Raw genomic sequence first — 19477 nt, 5'->3', positions numbered from 1 at the left:
CATGTAACTACTTCAAGTCTGTCGGTCTGTTGACCTTTGACCACCACACCTGTTCCCAGCAGTGATTTAAGCTGCTCAAGGAGAGAGATGGATTGAACAGCCAAATAAGCTAGAGAACGTGAAAATACCAAGGTCACATGAAGAATACATTGAACATGCTCTAGTCTTCAGAGAATCCATAAACCATGCAAATTCACTCACCGCCCCTTCCCTTAAATGACAAAGAACAGAAACTGGACGCAACTGGGGTCCTCGGCTGATAAACCCAACAGGAAGGAAAGGCACAAATGCTTCCTTTACCATGAGAAGACAAGGGGCGTGAATTGCCTCATCTGTTGGTGTTTGCCAGCTTGCAGTCCTGTGAAGCTATAGAAAATACTCATCCTCTGGGATGTCTAATGCTGGATTGAAATATTTTGGCAAACTCAAAATGTCTCTAGCAAACAGATATGCTTGTCTGTATTTCATTTCACGTTGGGAACTTGGGACAACCCTTTAACATGGCGATTCCATCACTGTATGAGCATAAGAGACCCACGTGATTCTGTCCAGATGCTGCTTAAGAGCCCCCGGGATCGTTGCTCTAATTTTAGAATCCAGGGATGAAGAACATATGCGATGACAAAGAGCTGCTCTGAGGTCAGTAACACTGGGTGAATGTATATTCTATTTATCACAGCGTCGGCTCCCTTATAGATTGAAAACTGGAAGCGGATGTGAGCGAGATGATTATTCAGATTGTGAGGCCGTGCTCGGCGGATAAATCAATTTGCAGATTCTGTGTCCTAACGCTGCAGGCCCTGAGGGTCCGCAGCCCAGGTTGGAAACCAGATTTGCAGAAGCTTTGAAAGACAGTAAGGCCACAACATCCTCTCCTGTTTAATGATTTCCTTTCTCATTCCTAGGTCTAGGGAAAGCAAGGTGCCAAAACACTGGTTAACAAGAGAGGCTCCTGAAGGCTCTATTGTCAAACCCTCCACTCTGCTCCTGGCTGTAGCAGTCAGCACTTGAAATATCTAGCAGACATGAGAATGGTCTATTAGAAAATCCCAGTCCTCAGTTTTTAGGGAAAAAAAAAAAATTCCAGCCTAACTAAAAAGATAACCAGGACGTAGTGGACAAAAATATTGATGTATTGTAATCTCAACATTTCAAACTCAAAAGCTACCTCCACTCTGAAACCTTGATCCCTATCCTCACTTAAAAAAGCATAATGTATACAAATTTCAACTTCTTTTTAGGATTCCAGCAACACACTGATCTAGGAAGACAAAATTTTCAACCCTTCTCAAATCTATCTCCCAAATCACTTTTTTTAAGCCTCCATTTCCTTATCTGACAAAGAAAGTAGTCTCAGTGGTTTTCAAACATTTTCAAAATTTAGAATAATAAAATATTAGTCAAGACTGCAACATCTAATAGAGCTAAAAGGATGAAGAAGTTCTCTGGAGCAGCTCAAATCTTTGTTACTTAGTTAGAACAGTCTTCATTATTGGTAGAATGCCTGAAACGCCTTCTTGGAGCCCAAGTGTTCTATGGTCACCTACTTTGAAAGCCACTGGATTAGGAGATAACGGGTTAAGTCCCTTCCAGTCTGAAATTCCATGACTGCCCCGCCCCCCAGCCATGACCTATGCCTCGGGTCTCTTGATGTCAGCCCTTCAGAGGGTTAGCCCTTGATAAGAAGCCATGCTTGTCTTTTCTAGTGATCAAGGCTTAGAAAATAAACAAAAACGGTTATTTTCCCATGACCTATATTTTGTCCTTTTAGGCAATGGGTCCATTCACTGAACTAATCTGTCTTGAACAGCTATGTGGATGGGTTGGATGGAGGAGCTATATTTGATTCCAGGGATTATAACTATGAGTCATAGGACCACTGACCTCGGGGCTTGCTTTCTGCCAGGAGGTTTGAAAGAGACAAGCATTTTCATCCTGCGTGCTACAAGTTCAAGGTCAATTTTATGTCTAACATCTAAGGAACAAAAAGTGATCAAATTGCTTATAGCAAGAACTGAACACCGGAATTCTTGCCTTTTCAGGGATATGCCAATAACTTAGTAATTTACCTTGACTGACATTGAAATGAGTACAATAAGACTTACTACGCACTAAAAAGAGATTTAATGTAGTCTGCAAGGAATTTAAAAAGAGTTTTACATTGCTTGGTAAAATCTGCTAATAACAGAACTCATCACTACTTCGAAGAAAAATGGGATCATTAATCTTATGTAAGATACATAGACACGTACATCCACCCAAACACTTCAGAAATTAAGTCAAACTAAAAAAGTATACTAAGCTGCTTTATATTAGTGGGGAAATGATTCAATGCTTTGTGAGAGCTCGTCAGCATCAAGGAAATAAGGATGTGCCTTTGGGGAGGGGGTGGGTCTGACTGACTCTGAACAAAGAAGAGGGATAGGAGAAAATGGCTTCTGCTTGAAGCGTCATGTGCACATTCTGTGGGCTGACCCCACGCCCCTGCCCAGTGTTGCTTCATGACCCTTCACTTTCATCTTTAACATGCCCAAGAGCTAGAGTGGTAGAAAGTGCATGTCCTTGATTTTCTACGATGCCTCCAATTTGAAATACTTTTATTTTCAAGTAAGAACTTCACCACAACTCTACTGGCTTCATAAAATAGCACTGCCCCCATTTTACGAGAGAGGAAACTGAGTCCAGGAAGCAAAACGGCCTGAACATCGACACTGCTGGAAGGTGACATGAGGACTCGCACGCTCTGTGCCTCCCAGGTCAGGCTCCTGCTCAGAACGGCCATTGGATGGGTTGCCTGAAAATCCCCCGGAGTGTTGCAGTGAAATAAAGTATCTGGGCCTCAGATTCTCTGTGGTGATGGTGCAAATCTCACTTCTGAGAAAAAGTTATGCAGTCCCTTTCATGCTTCTGGTTTTGGCGCCACTTGGCTGTGCAGATTTCTAAAAGCTTTTGAGTAGACTAATAAACACGGAATTGTTCTGAACATCTGTAAGCAAAATACGAAAAGATATTACCCAGTGAATGAACATCCTGGGTTTTCTCGCCAGAAATGGGGTTATTTGTGTATTAGGCTAATGCACTGAAATTAACCCAGAATGCTTACCCATTGCAGAATGTCTTTTCATATTTTCATCTGTGTAGTCGTTATTATAAAATGTAAGAATAATTCTCTATCAGGGTATTCAGCAATCTGAATAGCTCAATTACTTCTAAAATCAATGTAGTAAAGCAACAGCATGCCAGTTAATCAGTTGGTTTGCATAACAAATGTTTGGGGGAGTTGGTGTGGGGGGTGTGTGTGTGTGTGTGTGTGTGTGTGTATGCGCGCACATGCATGTGTGTGTAAAGAGAAATCCAGGGTCAGCGCAATACTTTAAAACAAATGTGAAAGATCAAGCTTCCGTTTCACTACGGAGAAAGAATTCTGGAAGACAGGTACTATTTAATTCACTCAAGAAAGGCTACAGGAAATCTAGGCTCCTAGCAGTTACACCATCCCAGGTTTCTATGGGATCTCTAGTGCTAGGCATACGCTGAGCTTTTAAGGAACACCAAATGAATGCATAAATCCTTGGAAGTCATTTTAGGATTAGAATGGTGGCCACTAAAACTTAGATTACTTCTCAGCACATTAGAGACAGATCTGAAACACGACAAGAAATAGTGGCCAAACAGTGGCCACGAGCCACGCCACCTCACATCCAAGCTGCGACTGCATTCCCAGTACAGGAGCTGGTGATGGGCAGCTCACAGAGGGCTCCCAATTCAGGCCTGGAATATCTAGGAGATGCAAGTTTCTCAGCCTGTGGCTCTCGTTCAGTGCTAATTGGTGAATCCAAGGAAGAGAAGTTTAAGTGCCTACTATAGGAGAAAGGTCAGTTTTAAAATAGGTTTAAATGAAATGATGGGCACATGTGAGGGGTGGGATTCTCCAGAGAAATGCAAGGAGGCAATCTCAGCCTTTGGCAAATCATTGTGGTCTGGCTTTTTTCAGCTTTGAAGGCCAAAATTCCATTTTTATCATTTAATTTAACCCAAGGTTAATCCAATATGGAGAGAATGACCTGTGTAGACTAAACTCACAATAAACTGAGATATACATCTCAGAATGGCATTTAATAGAATTTGAAATGAGAATTAGAACTGTCTGGCTGACCACCCTAGTCTCATTGTATTTTCTTTCTGTAAATAATCTCCCCAGGAGGACAAAAGATGAGAAGTTTCTCCAGAGTGTGGATCAGAATAAGAGGAGTTACTGATAAAACTTAAAAGCATCAGAGTGTCAGGCCCTGGGAGTCTGTCCAGAAGCCAAACCTTACAGAGCAACCCGGAGGGTGCCAGCAGGACTTCCCCTTTCCCAAGCTGGCCTGGCTGACCAGCCTCCCTGGCAAGGACCCTCTTTTTTTTTTTCCTTTTTACATATGGCAGGGCATTCTATCGGGTTACTCTGAGGTCCTACAGACCTGGTTGCCACACTCTCTTCTAAGCGACTGCCTATCTCCACTCTGAGCATCACAGCCTTGTTTTATATGTCATTCCCAAAGGGCAACTTTATTGCCTTGAGGAACTGCTGTCCCCTTGTATCTTCTCCAGATGTCAGGCTCAAGTATCACGCAGATCACCTGGCATGTAACCCACCTATTAGTGAGCCATTAATGAACGTTCTACTTACATGTCAGACTCAACTCTGTCCTTGTGTCACCATCATGGGATCACCTCTTCTCCTGGCTCTTACTAGAAGCCATACGGCTTTTTTTTTTTTTTTAAAGATTTTATTTATTTATTTGAGAGAGAGAGAATGAGAGACAGCACGAGAGGGAAGAGGGCAGAGGGGGAAGCAGACCCCCCGCTGAGCAGGGAGCCCGATGCGGGACTCGATTCCGGGACTCCAGGATCATGACCTGAGCCGAAGGCAGTCGCTTAACCAACTGAGCCACCCAGGCGCCCCGCCATACGGCTTTTCTGCGTGCCTAACTGTACCTCCAGCTCGGGTCTCAGAACCACAGGAGCATCAATAGCCACAAAGAAATAACATTCAGACATTAATATGCATCCTACCCGGATACACACCTGCTATTACACTCACATACACACTCACTTGCTCACTCACCCCCCGAGGCAGCACATATCCACTAGCATGTGAGCATGACAAATGGCAGCCAATGTTTCTGGTTCCATGGCTTCCATGGTGATCCATGTGATCACCAATCTGTGGGCCAAGACAGTGCTGTGGTAGTTCTGACATTAGTCATCATGTGATAGGTTGGGGGTGGGGGAAGGGGGGAGGGGCAAATCCCTTTGGATTTCGAAAACTGGCCCCCCACTCTGAGTGCTATTCCTGGAATTCTGGCACCTGCCCCAAGAAACCAAATGGTACCTTAGGCTCAAGTGTACTTGCTATATGAGAAGGAATTTGGCAGGTCCAGGTCCTAGGCTTTGTTTCTTGAATGAATGAATGAATGAATGAATGAATGAATGAATGAATACCTTTACAAAAGACTATGTTGCGACCAAACTTAACTACAAACACAAGAATAAGCAATTTTTGAAATTAATCCAATACGGGAGCACAGACTAGTATTTCTCTCCTATGAAACCTCAGCAATTATTATGCATCTTAGTGGAGCCTTGGTTTTTCTTCCCTTTAAGTCAGACCCCTCCAGGGCTGACTTGTTCAATACGGCTTTGAGCACCCAAGGCTTCAGCAGGGAAGCCCTCCCAGTATAACCTGCTTTCTGTCTCCCCCATCCTCTCCTTGGTCAAAAATCTTTAATTAGCTGGTTACCCCAATTACTCTAGCTGGGGACCTTGTTTGTTCTCCTTCCCTGCTATTCCCAGGGACCTGAAGGCTCTATCACTTCTGTGCCAGAGGGTCCTTTCTATCACAGTTTCTCTCTGTCTTTTTGTTTTTTCTTTTCATGATCAGAACAAAAAAAAAAAAAAAGCCCGGGGAAAGAAATCATCTCTCCTTCTGTGTCTGGGTAAGACCCCATAACCATCATTTCCCAATCAGGAACAAGTTTCCATGACAACCACGCTTCCCAATGCCACCACTAACTTAGCAGGTAGTGTTCACATCAAATACAGAGTTCTTTACCAACCTCCGTGGTTTCCGTACAAGACTCTAAGATACCAGCTGTTTGCATGAACTGTATCTTTTTTTTTTTTTTTTTTTTTTGACAGAGAGAGACACAGCGAGAGAGGGAACACAGCAGGGGGAGTGGGAGAGGAGAAGCAGGCTTTCCGCGGAGCAGGGAGCCCGATGTGGGGCTCGATCCCAGGACCCTGGGATCATGACCTGAGCCGAAGGCAGACGCTTAACGACTGAGCCACCCAGGCGCCCCTGCATGAACTGTATCTTAAAAGAGTTTTGTTCTCTGCCCTTTGAAATATCAGAAAGACAAAAAAAATTGCTTGGTATTTTCTTTACTTGCAATCATTAAAAAGCATGCCAATTTTTTAAAACTATAGTGGAGGGATGGGCATGAAAGAGAGTGTGGGACTCAATGGAAGGAAGTATGAATGGACGAATGGAGAATCACTGGGATGTGAGAGACGCCATGGTCAGTGGCATAAACTTGATGCTGAGAGTCAATGAGGTTGGAATTCCTTATATATGTGACCTTGGGGAAGTTCCTCTTCCTCTCTAAGCCTCCACATGCCCTCTGTAAAGGACAGAAACTGAGACATTTCACAGAATTCTTTGGAAGATTAGATGGAAAAAAAGCAAAGAAGCAAAAAGTGCTTCTTACAGTATCTGACACATAGTAGGAGTTCAACAAAGGGAAATTAGCATACTGTTCTTATTAACATAAAGAGGTGAATAAGAACAAGTCTGAGCAAACAAGCAACCAAGTAGTCTAATTGATTATTAACATTTTGCTGGTGGAGAATAACAGTACAAGCAGCAGATATTTGGAGGTTTTCTTAGCAACCTTTTCTCTTGGACTATTAAGTCAGGTCTGCAATTACGGGAAGGAATCTATTCATTTCCATTCCTGAGACTTAAGAGGATACACCTGGGCAATCTCCAGGGTTCATCTGAATCTATTTATAGCTCTGCATAAGCATTTGTTTAATTTCGAAACAGATGCAAAGAAAAAACTTGGATTAACCATTAAAGTATTTGTTCAATATTCCACATTCTCAACACCAATGAGTATATTTCAGTTCTTCTGTAAAGGCAAGGAAAACAAGAATATGTATGTTTTTATGATAGTTTCAATATTGCATGGCTCAAATTTCATTTCAAAATCAGAATTCATATTGTAGCAAACAAACCATCATCCTCATTATTGAACAAACTCCCATACTCCAACTCCTCCCCCAACTGCATTCATGGTGCCCTCAGGGAGCTGAGAGGGCCTTCCACAAGTAACACCAATTCAACCGTTTGTTTTTAAAAGATAAAACTATTTATGTATTTTTAAAATCCCATTTTTGTCATTATGGTGGACTATATATCTAGATAATAAACCCTCCCTATTAAGAACTCTTAAGAGGGGTGCCAGGGTGGCTGGCAAACAACCAACTCTTGATTTTGGCTCAGGTCATGATCTCAGGGTCCTGAGATCGAGCTCTGCATTGGGATCCGTGCTTAGCAGGGAGTCTGCTTGAGATCCTCTCTCCCTCTCCCTCTGCCCCTCCCCCTACTCATGCTCCCTTGCTCTCTAAAATAAATAAATAAATCTAAAGAAAAGAACTCAAGATGTTGAATAAAATATTTTTTAAATGTGTTTTACAGTATGGATGTTCCTCAAAACATTAAAAATAAAACTATTCTATGATCCAGCAATCTCGCTTCTGGATATATATCCTAATGAAATGAAATCAGTAACTCAAAGAGAAAACTATGCTCCCATGTTCACCTCAGCATTATCCACAATAGCGATGGCTTGGAAACAACTGAAGTGCCCATCAGCAGAAGAATGGATAAAGGTATCGTGGTATATATATAACACAATCTTATTCAGCCTTACACATGAAGACAATTCTGCCACTTGCAACAATATGGATGAGGCTGGAAGAAATTATGCTAAGTGAAATTAATCCAGACACAGAAAAAAATGTATACTGCATGTTCTCACTTGTATGTGGAATCTAAAAAAATCACACTCATAGAACAGGGAGTAGAATGGTGGTTACCAAGGGCAGGAGTAGAAGGAAGCAGGGAAATGTTGGTCAAAAGATACAAACTTTCTGTTATGGAGGATGAATTAGTTCTAGAGAGCTAATGTACAGCACGGTGATGGTAGTTGATAATACTGTATTGTTCACTTGAAATCTGCTAAGAGAATAGATCACAGGCACTCTTGCCACAAAAAAAAAAAGTATTTGAGGAGATGGGTATGTTAATTAGCTTGACTATTAGTAATCATTTCACTCTGTATTATTAAAACATCATGTCATACACCTTCAATATATACCATTCTTATTTGAAAAATGGAAGAGAAAACACTGTGTTTTAAGTACTATGTGAGCTGGCAGAGAAGTAAAGGAAATCCTTGAAGCCAGAACAAAAAACAGATCCAGAATGGTTGTCTGGTATCTGAGCTAGAATTTGCCACGGGGGCATCTCCCTATCCTGGTAGCCAAATATTTTTCTGTAAAGGGCTAACTCATAAACGTTTTGTGCCATGAAAGCATTCACAGATAATATATAAATAAATGGGTACGGCTGGGTTTCTAGAAGACTTTATTTACATAACCTGGCAGTGGGTAGGATTTAGCCTGCAAGCCACAGTTTGCCAATCCCTTCATTATAGACTAGACTTGAATGTCTTACCCACAGAGAAACAATTACAGTGTGTGACGTTTTTCCCATATAGTAGACCACTGCAGTCTTTACATCCTCCTGTATACCTGCCTTTGGGGGATCCCTCCTGCATTGACTCTGGGCTAGCACGTGACTTGTTTTGGCCAGTGGGACACTAGTAAATGTGATATAAACAGAAACTTGAAAAGTGCTAGCACAATGGGGCTTATCCTCTCTTGCTGCTCCTGGGATCTCTGCACCCACCACCATGTGAATTTGCCCAGGCTGGTGTGCTGAAGACATGGTACATCATTCCCCCTACCCCAGCCAACAAAAAGGGACAGCCAGCACCAAATGCAGACCTATGAGTGAAGCCATCCTAGACCAACTAATCCCCAGGCAGCCTACCAGTTGACTAGAGTCACATGAGTGAGCCCAGACGAGACCAGCAGAAGAACCACCAAGATGAGAGCAGTCCAAATTGCTGACCCACGTAATCATAAACTAATGAGTGATTGCTTTAGAATTAAATTTTGCAGTGATTATTCTGCAACAAAAGCTAAATGATACATTCCATAGGAAATCTATTATCTTCTAAAAATATAAAGTGAGAGGGGGAGCCTGGGTGGCTCAGTCGACTGAGTGTCTGACTCTTGGTTTTGGCTCAGACTACGATCTCAGGTTCATGGGATCAAGCCCCGTGTTAAGGTCTGCACCTCAGCCAGGAGTCTGCTTGAGATTTTCTCCCTCTCCCTCTGCCCCTCCCGCGGCTTGCACATGTGCGCACTCTCTCTGAAATAAATAAATCTTTAAAAAAATAAAAACAAAGTGAGAGATCAAGTATACTTATAGAAATGGGAAAGAAAAGACTAAGACAACACAAAAAATTATATTTGCATTTTAAAGATCCTGTCACCTGCCAGCAGAGACAAGCCCTTTGTTGCTCCTTATAATCGAAGTTGGAGCAAATTCTTCCTACCTGAACAGACTTCTTTATAAGTAGGATTGGGAGTGTAGCCTCCTGCATAACCAACTTGAGTTGAATATACTCCTTTCATGGTCCAGAATTTCTTCTCAGCTCCCCAGAAACAGCCCATTCCTAAGAAAAACATAAGACACTGATTAATCCTTTGTCAAAAGCAATCATTGCATATTAGAAGCCCTGTTTTAATAGAAAAGAGAAGTTATTCATGTCATTTAGTAATCAAAAATAACTAAGGTTTATCCTTTAAAGAAGGACAGTTTTATGGAGGCAACCTAAGTGTCCATCAATAGATGATGGATAAGGAAGATGTGGTACACACACACACATGCATATGCACACACATACTGGAATATCATGCAACCACAAAAAAGGATGAGATCATGCCATGTGAGACAAAATGAATGTACCTAGGGAGTATTATGCTAAGTGAAATAAGTCAGACTCAGAAAGACTAACACCATATGATTTCACTCATAAGTTGAATCAAAAAACTAATAACAACAACAAGAAATGAACAAACAACAAAAAGCAGAATCAGACCTATAAATTCAGAGAACTGATGGTTGCCAGGGAGAAGTAGTTGGAGGATGGGCAAAATAGGTGAGAGGGAGTAGGAGATACAGGCTTCCAGTTATGGAATGAGTAAGTCACAGGATTAAAGGCACAGCATAAGGAATATAGGCAATGATACTGTAATAGCATTGTATCTGAACAGATGGTAGCTACACTTACGGTGAACATAGCATAATGGGTAAACTTGTTGAACCACTATGATGTATACCTAAGACTAATGTAACATTGTGTGTCAACTATACTCAAATTAAAAAGAAACATGTTAGAAATCAAGAAGAAAAGAATCAAATTAATTTAGAAGAATTTTTAACATCTAAAATAATTTAAGGTTCTTTGCATAGACTGTATCTTTGCTTTAGTTGTGCAAAAAGTTAGCCTCAAATTTTAATGAAGTTAGTAAAGTATACCTTTCCAAATAACAGAGTAAAAAGATAATTGCATTTGATGAATGATTTCAACACACAATTCACTATGGACTTGTTAAAACATAATAACTTGTGGGACACCTAAGTGGCTCAGTCGTTAAGCATCTGCCTTCAGCTCAAGTCATGGTCCCAGGATCCTGGGATCGAGCCCCACATCGGGCTTTCCGCTCAGCGGGAAGCCTGCTTCTCCCTCTCCTACTCCCCCTGCTTGTGTTCCCTCTCTTGCTGTGTTTCTCTGTCAAATAAATAAATAAAATCTTTAAAAACAAAACAAAACATAATAACTTGTATTAAAAGCATAAATTTATTTAATGATCAGCATGCTGGTCATGCTTTTGAAAAAAATTCCAACAAAGAAAGGTAACACTAACTTACTGACTTAAATGGGAAAACATCCCAAAATCAACACAGATTGATGCATTTCTCTCTATATATCCTATTGGTCTGTTTCTCTGGAAAACCTTGACTAAGATTTCCTCAGATTTTTTTTTTTTAAGATTTTATTTGACAGAGAGAGACACAGTGAGAGAGGGAACACAAGCAGGGGGAGTGGGAGAGGGAGAAGCAGGCTTCCTGCAGAGCAGGGAGCCCAATGCAGGGCTCAATCCCAGGACCCTGGGATCATGACCTGAGCCGAAGGCAGACGCTTAACAACTGAGCCACCCAGGCGCCCCGATTGATGCAGTTTTCAATTAACAATTTCACATAATGTGTTCAGTTTCTTCAAAAATGTTTAAGTCATTATAAACTTTCATGTGATAAATCACTGCTCACCAAAGGGTGAGTTCTGTTACTAAATATAATGACTGAGGAAACAGAGAAGGGGGAAGGCAGAGAAAGAGACAGCAACAAATACACAAAGGAACTCACAAAAATAGCATTCCATCCAACTAGCAAACATTGTGCTTGTATCAGTAGTTACTGGATTCTTTTGGAACATATGGTGAAAACCAAGACCTAGCTCCCAAGAATGCACATACACACTTCGAAAATGTAGCATTACATCTTCCTGGGCTCCAAATAAAGAGCCCTGGCTTTCTACCATGAGTTTCTAAACTGTCCACAATTGCTATTCTGTGACCAACTTCTAGATGTAAGTAAGATCACTGCCTTGCTCAAGTTTTATACAGCTTTATTAAGTCATATATAATTAAGATCTTGGGAAGAACAACAGTTGGCAAATTAATATATGCCTCCTACTTCTACAATCACTGGATTTGTTAGACTTGATGACAGAACTGAAAAAAAAATTAGATGGAAGTTTACTGAAATTCTTGACACTTGTTAATATTCTATAATTCAGAACAGTAATAACCAAGATGCAATGTGCATAATGATATACATTATACAAAAATATATTTGCTCAAGTGTGAGGGGAAATACATTGACCAAAAATAGATTAACAGTTAAAAAATAGGATAGAGCCATATGACAAAAATTCATATAGTAAAAAAATTACTGTTGTGATAACAATGCAACATGGAAATATGTATATGATTATATCATAATTAAGGCTAAATTTAAAAGGAAAAAAACACAAGTATATGCATGTTCTTATTAAAACTATGAAAACAATATCCATCCCGAAATAGATGAGAAGGAAATATACAAAGTTATAACTATGATTGTTTTATAGTGGTGAGAATACAGGAATTTTTTCATTTTTCAAGTGTGTCTGTAATAGATTCATATTACTCTAAAAATGAAAAATGTATACTTTTTTAAAAAAAGAAAAAAGTCAAAGAAAAACATAACCATATGCATTGTTTGAGTTACAAGTGCAAGATACCATTCTTCCTGTTTACAAGTGAGTTGTTTGCTGCTAGTGAATATAGCTAAATATTTACTGAGTATTTATAAAAATGGACTATCCTCAAATCTCTGGAACAAGAATTCGCTATTAATTTTACTTCATTGCATTTCTGGGATCAGGGAATTGTATTAGTCAAGGTTTTCCAGAGAAACAGACCAATAGGATATAGAGAGAGAAATTTATTATGAGGATTAGCTCCTGCAGTTGTAGAGGCTGAGAAGTCCATGATGGTCTGCAAGCCAGAGACCCAGGAAAGCTGGTACTATAATCCCAGTCCAAACTCAAAGGTCTGAGAACCAGGCGAGCCAGTGATGTAAGTCCCCATCCAAGTCTGAAGGCTGCATAGTCAGCATCACTGATGTACAAGGGCAGGAAAAGATGGATGTCCCAGCTCAAACAAAGAGTAAATCCACCCTTCTGGCATTTTATTCTATCTGGATCCTTGACAGATTGGAGGATGCCCACCCACATTGGTGAGGGTGATCTTTCCTCAATCTACCAATTCAAATGCTGATCTCTTTCCAAAACATCCTCACAGACACATCTGGAAATGGCTATCTGGGCATCCCTCAGCCATGTCAAGTTGACACACAAAATAAACCACTACAGGAATGATGACAGTGAATCTCTGGAGAAAGATAAGTAAAAAGTGAGGTGGGCAGCATTACTGAGCATAAAAGGCCACAAACAGCACCCAGGAGTTGTGCAGTGTGATAAACTGAAGGCACTCTAGCCCCTGACATTCAGAAGTCTGTGAGGTTCACTGAATAAAATACTTCTTTCTCGCACAACGAACATTGATGGTACCAAAGGGTACTTCAAGCTTTCAGCATTCTATGCACAAGGTACATGATGGGCCTTTTTAGCAGCCAGCCTAACCTGACCATTGTCTCCAGTCTCACCCTGATGGCCCCAGACTTTATATCTTCACTATATAGCCTCATGCTATATAGAGCTATAACACTTAAAATGGATCTTGGCCAGATCAAACAAAATATTTACTGCAAGTTATTTAATCCCCTTTTGATGTTTAATAGGGATCAAGAAAAGACCCCTGTTAGAAGGAGGATGACCCCGCTCCAGCTGGGCACAGGCCTCCAGGGGAGGTCATGCATGGCTGAAAATAATGCTTTGGGGACCTGGTGTGTAATCAATGTCAAAATTTCTGGAGAGGTACTTAACTTGGAATAAGGGTTGTTGTAGGAATAAAACTCCTCCTTGAAGCAATCAGATGTTTCATCTAGTGGCTTCCAGTATAACCTAAGCATTCTATTATTTGATTTTGAGTGTGTGTGTGTGTGTGCATGTGTGTGCTTAAACAAAGAAAAAAGTTTATGACAGAATTTCTCAGAACTTACAACAATCTAGTAAAAAACATAAACATCATCAAATATATATATTAAAAAAGATATAGTATGCATTATTATTTTAAGATATTTTATATCTTGGGGGGCACCTGGGTGGCTCAGTTGGTCTGACTCTTGATTTCGGCTCAGGTCATAATCTCAGGGTCATGAGATTGAACACAAGATCAGGCTCTGCACTGGGTGTGGAGCCTGCTTGGGATTCTCTCTCTCCCTCTCCCCCTGCCCGCAGGTGACCCCCTTCTTGCACACTATCTCTCTAAAAAAGTTAAGTAAATAATTAATTAAATATTTTGTATTTTTAACTGTTTATTATAAAGTAAAACACAGGTACAGAGAAGCCACACAGAACAGATGCATACCTCAATGCATTATTATTAGGCAAACATCCTTATAACTACCAGCCGGGTCAAGAAATGGAAATTGTCCATCCCCCTCAGAACTCCTCCTTGTATCACACCCCAATCACAACTCCCTTCCTCCCCTAAAAGTAACCACTCTCTGATCTTTACAGTAATCACCTCCTTCTGTTTCTTTATATGTTTACCACTCGAGGTGTCCATCCTGATATTATTGTTCAGTTGTGCTCATTTTTTTTTTTAAATCTGATGTGGCCTTAAGTTCTTTTTCTTTTTTTTAATTATGTTATGTTAATCACCATACATCATTAGTTTTTGATGTAGTGTTCCATGATTCATTGTTTGCATATAACACCCAGTGCTCCATGCAGAATGTGCCCTCTTTAATACCCATCACCAGGCTAACCCACCCCCCCTCCCTTCTAGAACCCTCAGTTTGTTTTTCAGAGTCCATAGTCTCTCATGGTTCATCTCCCCTTCCGATTTCCCCCCCTTCATTCTTCCCCTCCTGCTATCTTCTTTTTTTTTTTTTTTTTAACATATAATGTATTATTTGCTTCAGAGGTACAGGTCTGTGATTCAACAGTTTTACACAATTCACAGCTCTCACCATAACACATACCCTCCCCAATGTCTACCACCCAGCCACCCCATCCCTCCCACCGCTCACCACTCCAGCAACCCTCAGTTTGTTTCCTGAGATTAAGAATTCCTCATATCAGTGAGGTCATATGATACATGTCTTTCTCTGATGGACTTATTTCGCTCAGCATAATACCCTCCAGTTCCATCCACGTCATTGCAAATGGCAAGATTTCATTCTTTTTGATGGCTGCATAATATTCTGTTGTATATATATACCACATCTTCTTTATCCATTCATCTGGCCTTAAGTTCTTTTAATCAACAGGTTCCCTCTCCATTCTTTTCCTTCTGATTTATCCACTGAAGAAAACAGGAGTCACTGACCTGCAGAGCTTCCCACAATGTAGATTTTGCCAATTGCATTCTCATGGCACAATTCAACTTGTTCCTCTATCCTTGGTATTTCCTGCAAATTTGCTGGACCCAGAACCTTGAACGGACTCAGATTCCAACCTTTGGCAAAACTGTACGTGATACCATGTTCTTTTTAATGCAACTTTAAAAAAATTTTTTCCAGCTTTATTGAGATATAATTGATCTATGACATTGTTATAGATCACAATGTTGTTAAGGTACACAACATGATTTGGCATATATATAAAATGAATAATTACAACAATAAGTTTAGTTAACACATCCATCACCTCACATAATTACAATTTATCTTTACAGTAAAAACATTTAAGATTTACTAGCAACTTTCAAGTATACAATATTATTAACTATAGTAATCATAATGTATATTAGATCCCCAGAACTTATTCATCTTATAACCAGAAGTTTGTACCCTTTGACCAACATCAACCCATTACTCCTACCTCCCCAACCCCCAGAAACCACCATTCTACTCTCCTTTCTATGAATTTGGCTTTTTTAAGATTCAAAAATTAGTGAGATCAGATGGCATTTGTCTTTCTCAGTCTGACTGATTTCACTTAGCATAATGCCCTCAAGGTCTATCCATGTTGTTACAAATGGCAGGATTTCCTTATTTTTTATGGCCAAATAGTATTCCACTGTATACAGACCACATCTTCTTCATCTAATCTGTCAAAGAACACTTAGGTTATTTCCCATGTCTTGGTTACTATGAATAATGTTGGAGTGAACATGGGGATGTACATATCTCTCCATGATAGTGATTTCATTTCCTTTAGATACATACCCAGAAGTAAGACTCTGGATCATATGGTAGTTCTATTTTCAATTTTTGAAAAATCTCCATACTATTTTCCATAATGACTGTGCCACTTCACATTCCTAACAACAGCACACTGGGGTTCCCTTTCCTCCACATCCTAGCAACACCTGTGATCTTTTGTCTTTTTGGTAACAGCCATTCCAACAGGTGTGAGGTGATACCTAACTGTGGTTTTGATTTGCATTTCCCTGGTCATTAATGATGTTGAGTGTGTTTTCAGGTACCTGTTGGCCATTTGTATGCCTTCTTTGGAAAAATGTCTTCATTTTCAATCAAATTTGGGGGGGTATCTTTGGTATTGAGTTGTAGGAGCTCCTTGTATATTTTGGATATGAACCCTTTATCTGATACATGGTTTGCAATTACTTCCTCCATTCCACTGTCTCTTCATTCTGCTGATTGTTTCTTTTGCTGTGCAGAAGCTTCTTATTTTGATGTATTCCCACTTATTTGATTTTGTTTTTGTTGCTTGTGTTTTTGGTGTCATATCCAAAGTATCATTGTCAAGACCAATGTCAAGGAGCTTTTTCTCTAAGTTTTCTTCTAAAAGTTTTATGATTTCAGGTCTCAATATTCAAGTCTTCAATCCATTTCAAGTTATATTTTGTGAGTGGTGTAAGATAGGGGTCCAGTTTCACTCTTCTGCATGCAAATATCCACTTTTCTCAACATGATTTATGTAAAAGACTATCTTTTCCCCATTGAGTATTCTTGGCTCAATTATCAATTATTAGTTGATATTAGTTAACCATATATGTGTGAGTTTATTTCTGGGCTCTCTATTCTATTCCATTGGTCTATGTGTCTGTTTTTATGGCAGTACCCTACTGTTTTGATTACCATACCTCTGTAGTATAATTTGAAATCATAAAGTGTGATGCTTAGAGCTTTGTTCTTCTTTCTCAGAACTGCTTTGGCTATTTGAGGTATTTTGTGGTGCCATACAAATTTTGTATTGTTTTTCTATTTCTGTGAAAAATGCCACTGGAATTTTGATATTAAGTTTGATATGGGATTGCATTAAATCTATAGATGGCTTTAGGGAGTATGGACATCTTAACAATATTAATTCTTCCAATTCATGAACATGGAATATCTTTCCATTTCTGTTTGTCTTCTTCAATTTCTTTCATCAATATCTTATAGTTTTTGGTGCACAGATTACTTCACTTCCTCAGGTAAATTTATTCCTAAGTATTTTATTGGTTTTGATGTCATTGTGAGTGGGATTATTTTATTTCTCTTTCAGATATTTCAGTGTTAGTGTATAGAAATGCAACTGATTTTTGGATGTTGATTTTGTATACTGAAATTTTACTGAATTCATTGATTAGTTCTAACAGCTTTTTTTTTTTTTTTGGTGAAGTTTTAGGGTTTTTTCCATATAAGATAATGCCATCTTCAGACAGAGAAAATTTTACTTCTTCCTTTCTGATAGGATGCCTTTTATTTCTTTTTCTTGCCTAATTTCGCTGGCTAAAACTTCCAGCACTATGTTAAATCGGACTTTTGAGAGTGAGCACCCTTTTCTTGTTTCTGATCTGAGCAGAAAAGCTTTCAGCTTTTTCACCATTGAGTATGATGTTAGCTATGGGTCTGTCATATATGGCCTTTATTATGTTGAGGTATGTTCCCTCTATATCTTCTTAAATTTGTGGAGAGTGTCATGAAAGGGTGTTGAATTTTGGCAAAAAATTTTTCTGCATCTTTGAGTCCTATGGTTTTTATCCTTCATTCCATTAATATGATGTATCACATTTATTGTTTTACATATGCTGACCCATCCTTGCATCCTAGGGATAAATCCCACTTGATCATAGTGTATGATCCTTTTTTTTTTTTTTTAGATTTTATTTATTTATTTGAGAGAGAGAGTGAGAGAGGGAGAGAGAGCACAAGAGGGGGGAGCTGGAGAGGGAGAAGCAGACTCTCTGCTGAGCAGGGAGCCTGATGTGGGACTCGATCCCGGGACTCCAGGATCATGACCTGAGCCGAAGGCAGTCGCTTAACCAACTGAGCCACCTAGGCGCCCCAGTGCATGATCCTTTTAATATGCTTTTGAGTTTTGGCTTGCCAATATTTTGTTGAGAATTTTTGCATTTATGTTCTTCAGGGATGCTGGCCTGTAATTGTCCTGTCCTGTAGCATCTTTATCTGGCTTCAGTATCAGGGTAATGCTGTCCTCATAAAATGAGTTTTGGAGCATTCTTTCCTTTTCAGTTTTTTTTTGGAGAATTTGAGAAGGATCAGCATTAATTCTTCTTTAATGTTTGGTAGAATTCACCAGTGAAGCCAAATGGTCCTGGGCTTTTTTTGTTGGAAGATTTTTCATTATTGCCTCAATCTCCTTAGTCCCATTGATTTGTTCAGGTTTTCTATTCTTCATGGTAGGCTTGGTAGGCTATATGTTTCCAGGAATTTATGCATTTCTTCTGTTATCTAATTTGTTGCCATATAATTTTGCATAGTGGTTTCTTATGATAATAACTTACTTTACATCACATTCAAAAACTCTGCACTTTATTTCTCCTCCCCTCATACTCACTTTTTGATGTCACAGTTTTTATATTGTGCACCTGTTAATAAATTATTATAGCTATATTTTCATTATTTTTTAACTTATATACTAGAGTTAAAGTAATTTACATACCTCCATTGCTGTATTAGATTCTGCATTTGACTATATATTTACCTTTACCAGTCAGTTCTATACTTTCATATGTTTTCATGTTGTTATTTAATATACCTTCATTTCAATTTAAAGAACTCCCCTTAGCATTTCTTGTAAGACAAATCTAATAGTAATGAACTCCCTTAGCTTTTGTTTGTTTGGAAATGCCTTTATTTCTTCTTCATTTCTGAAGGACAGTATTACTTGGTATGATGTTCTTGGTTGATGTTTTTTTTTTTTCTTTCAGCACTTTGAATATATCATCCCACTGCCTATTGGTCTGCAAGGTTTCTGCAGAAAAGTCCACTGATAGCCTAATGGGGATTCCCTTGTATGAGTCATTTTTCTCTTGCTGCTTTCAAAATTCTCTCCTTGTCTTTCAGTTTTAACATTTTAATTATAATGTGTCTCAGAGTAATCTTCCTTAGGTTAATCTGCTTGCAGTCCTTTGAGCTTCCTGTACTTGGATGTCCATATCTTTCCCAAGATTTGGGAAGTTTTCAGCAATTATTTCTTTAAATAATCTTTCTGGCCCTTTCTATCTTCTTCTGGGACTCCCATGATACAAATGGTCATTCACTTGAGTGCATCCCATAATTCACATAGGTTTTCTTCACTCTTTTTTCTTTTTTCTTTTTGTTCCTCTAGCTGGCTAATTCCAAATGATCTTTGAGTTTGCTGATTCT

General features: G+C 39.4%; 1 protein-coding gene across 2 annotated transcripts in view; it reads right to left on the bottom strand.

Moving 5' to 3' along the window:
• The window catches only part of MSRA (methionine sulfoxide reductase A), a 431046-nt gene that overhangs the window by 206293 nt on the left and 205276 nt on the right, over nt 1-19477 (bottom strand). The window contains exon 3 of one of the 2 annotated variants that reach the window (XM_035022657.1): nt 9735-9854. The exons of the other annotated variant lie outside the window; for it this stretch is intronic. Coding sequence (XP_034878548.1) covers nt 9735-9854 — 120 coding nt within the window. The remainder of the gene's footprint in view (nt 1-9734; nt 9855-19477) is intronic. 2 annotated transcript variants of the gene reach the window in all.

Source organism: Mirounga leonina, unplaced genomic scaffold (genome assembly GCF_011800145.1).
Source record: "Mirounga leonina isolate KUSES-001 unplaced genomic scaffold, KU_Mleo_1.0 Mir_176, whole genome shotgun sequence".
Taxonomy (NCBI): Eukaryota; Metazoa; Chordata; class Mammalia; order Carnivora; family Phocidae; genus Mirounga; species Mirounga leonina.
This window is presented reverse-complemented; position numbering and strand designations above follow the sequence as displayed.